This window comes from Benincasa hispida, chromosome 1, assembly GCF_009727055.1.
Source record: "Benincasa hispida cultivar B227 chromosome 1, ASM972705v1, whole genome shotgun sequence".
Taxonomy (NCBI): Eukaryota; Viridiplantae; Streptophyta; class Magnoliopsida; order Cucurbitales; family Cucurbitaceae; genus Benincasa; species Benincasa hispida.
Genome location: NC_052349.1, coordinates 1,551,806 through 1,554,102, shown reverse-complemented (window position 1 = coordinate 1,554,102; position 2,297 = coordinate 1,551,806). Strand labels below are relative to the sequence as shown.

The 2,297-nt window shown below is 34.9% G+C and overlaps 1 protein-coding gene across 1 annotated transcript; it reads right to left on the bottom strand.

Moving 5' to 3' along the window:
* Nucleotides 1–297: 297 nt before the first annotated feature.
* On the bottom strand, nucleotides 298–2,248 carry LOC120091514. Its single transcript, XM_039049595.1, has 2 exons — nucleotides 1,946–2,248; nucleotides 298–810 (listed from the first exon to the last, which is right to left on the bottom strand). The coding sequence occupies exons 1-2, from the start codon at nucleotides 1,991–1,993 to the stop codon at nucleotides 523–525; spliced, it is 336 nt and encodes a 111-aa protein (XP_038905523.1). The 5' UTR covers nucleotides 1,994–2,248; the 3' UTR covers nucleotides 298–522.
* Nucleotides 2,249–2,297: the final 49 nt, after the last annotated feature.

The window sequence follows — 2,297 nt, the reverse complement described above, 5'->3', positions numbered from 1 at the left end:
ATAATTTTGAATCTAAAAGAGTAAGAAAAATAAATTGTAGATAATATTTTTTATATGAATATCTCTTTATCAAAATTTTGCCTAAGACCTCATATGATCTCGAGAAGCCCTTGTTGCTCTATTTCAAAGTATCATCCAACACAATCATATACTATTTGCCTCTAAGTTGAAGGCGAAAGGTGTAAAGGAGGTTGCCAGTGTGCTGAAACATTGCTGCTAGGTGGTTTCTTAAGCATTTCCTGCAGAGCTAGAAGCTCACTTTTTACAGCATTGAGAGAGAGAAAAAAAACATATGTATGGAAGAACAAAGATAAAAGTTGATAGTAAAAAACATATGTATGGAAGAACAAAGATAAAAGTTGATAGTAGGGGATTTACTGTTGCTTGCAAACCTCTACTATTTAAATGAAATTTATAATATCGAACTATACAACAACTACTATAATGATGTAGCTACAATGGTAAGTCCGGGTCATAGTAGTTGCAGTTGCATCCTTGGTTCCTGTAACGGAAGAACTCCTCCTATCTAGACCGGCAGAAATCATCACCCAAATGACTAGGAAACCCTCCCATAGAGTAGTCTCGTGGGATCAAGCTCCACTGCAACCTTGGGCATGCTTGCTCAGGATGGCTCATGAACGAGGAAATCCTACATGCTTGCACTCGTTGCGATCTCCTTGTAACCATTTGACTAACCAAAGAAGTTAACTTAGAAAGCTGACCTCTAAGGTCACTAACCTCGTTACTAGGCTGAGCTGCTCCACTAAATTGCTCTTGTCCTTGTTTATGATATCCTGCATGCTTAGAACACTGACACAAGAAAAGAAAAAAAATCAAAAGTAAAAAAATGTTCTAACTAAAAAACTTAACTAAATGAAAAACAAACTGGCTTATTTGACAATGGAAAAAATTTGATAGTAGGGGATTTACTATCGCCTGCAAGCCTCTATTAATCAAATGAAATTTATAATACTGGACTATGCAACTACTACTACGACGTTGCAACAATGCAAGTTTGGGTCGATCTGCAAGGAAACACTAGCATGAGTAACTTACTTAACCTAACCTAACTCAACGACACTATAGGCACTTGAATCATTTGATTAAACTAAGCAAGCATCCTAAATATTAATTAAAGCCTAAATTCTAATTAAACTAAATACAATTAATCCTATTGGGTTCGATAGAAGCCATATAGAATTAATTAACACTTGCATCAAAGTCTAGGATTCCATTGTGGGACTAATTAGCAAGTTAGCTTAACTCAATTAATCAAATTTGTCTTTGAACCTAGTTAAAGCATGCATTCTAGGTTAGCCATAAAATACATGATTAACTAATTTCTACTTAGGTGACTATAGCTAGACATTTGAGGGTGAATGTGATGTAACTATAAATCGATTAGCAAGGGCAATAAATATTTATGAAGGAAAAGCCACACACAAATATGCATTTAGAAATTAATCAAGATTCAAGGAAGGCATAAATCATAATACATTCAATTTCATCCACAGAAATCTCAAGAAATATACATAAGTTCTTGCTTCCTAACTAGATAAAAAAAATCCTTACCTCATTGATCCATAGACAAATTGAAGAGAGGAGCTCCAATTCATAAGCTACAACCCAAAAGAAAACTAAAATCTAACCTAAAGATGATAGAAAAATAAAGGAAGAAGAAATGTTTGGATGCTAACTTCGGCTTTCATCAAATCTACCATGAAAAAAACCCTAAAAGAGAGGAGAATATTTATAAAATTCGAAGCAACGCCTCGGCGCTGGGTTTGCTTGTCAAAGCGTAGAAGGGGGAAGGGGCTGAAAGGATTGAATCCTAATATGGAAGCGTTTAAATACTTTTTGTCTTTAATTGGGATAGAAAAATACATAATTGAAAAAGAAAATTAGGGCTAAGTATGCCTTTTTTGTAGTTTAGGAAAAAAAATACCTCGTTGAAAACCAATTCTTCAAGAACCTCCACGAGTCTCCTCAGCATGAACCTCCAAGATGAAAGACAGAAAACCACCAGCAGATCTCCCTGCTATGTCTCCGATAAGAAATAGGGATTGTGGGATCCTTTTTGGTTTTGGAATTTGAGAAAATGAGGAAGAATAACCATTTTGGTATGAGAAATTCTACATTGAAAACTAATCTTAAGAGAGAGATTCACCAACACCTTTGTATCATATACAGAAAACAACAAATGAGAAACTAACGTGAGGGGAATAACTCCCCTCCCCCCCACTATCCACTCCCCTGCAATTGTAGATTTTTCTTTATTTAAATAAAAGTTTATATAT

What these genes read in the sequence shown, in the direction of transcription:
- LOC120091514 (XM_039049595.1), bottom strand. Translation starts at nt 1,993, where the DNA reads ATGCTGAGGAGACTCGTGGAGGTTCTTGAAGAATTGGTTTTCAACGAG. An exon ending in AAGAATTGGTTTTCAACGAG is followed by an intron (nt 811 to 1,945) that starts GTATTTTTTTTC and finishes TTCTTGTGTCAG; the next exon opens with TGTTCTAAGCATGCAGGATA.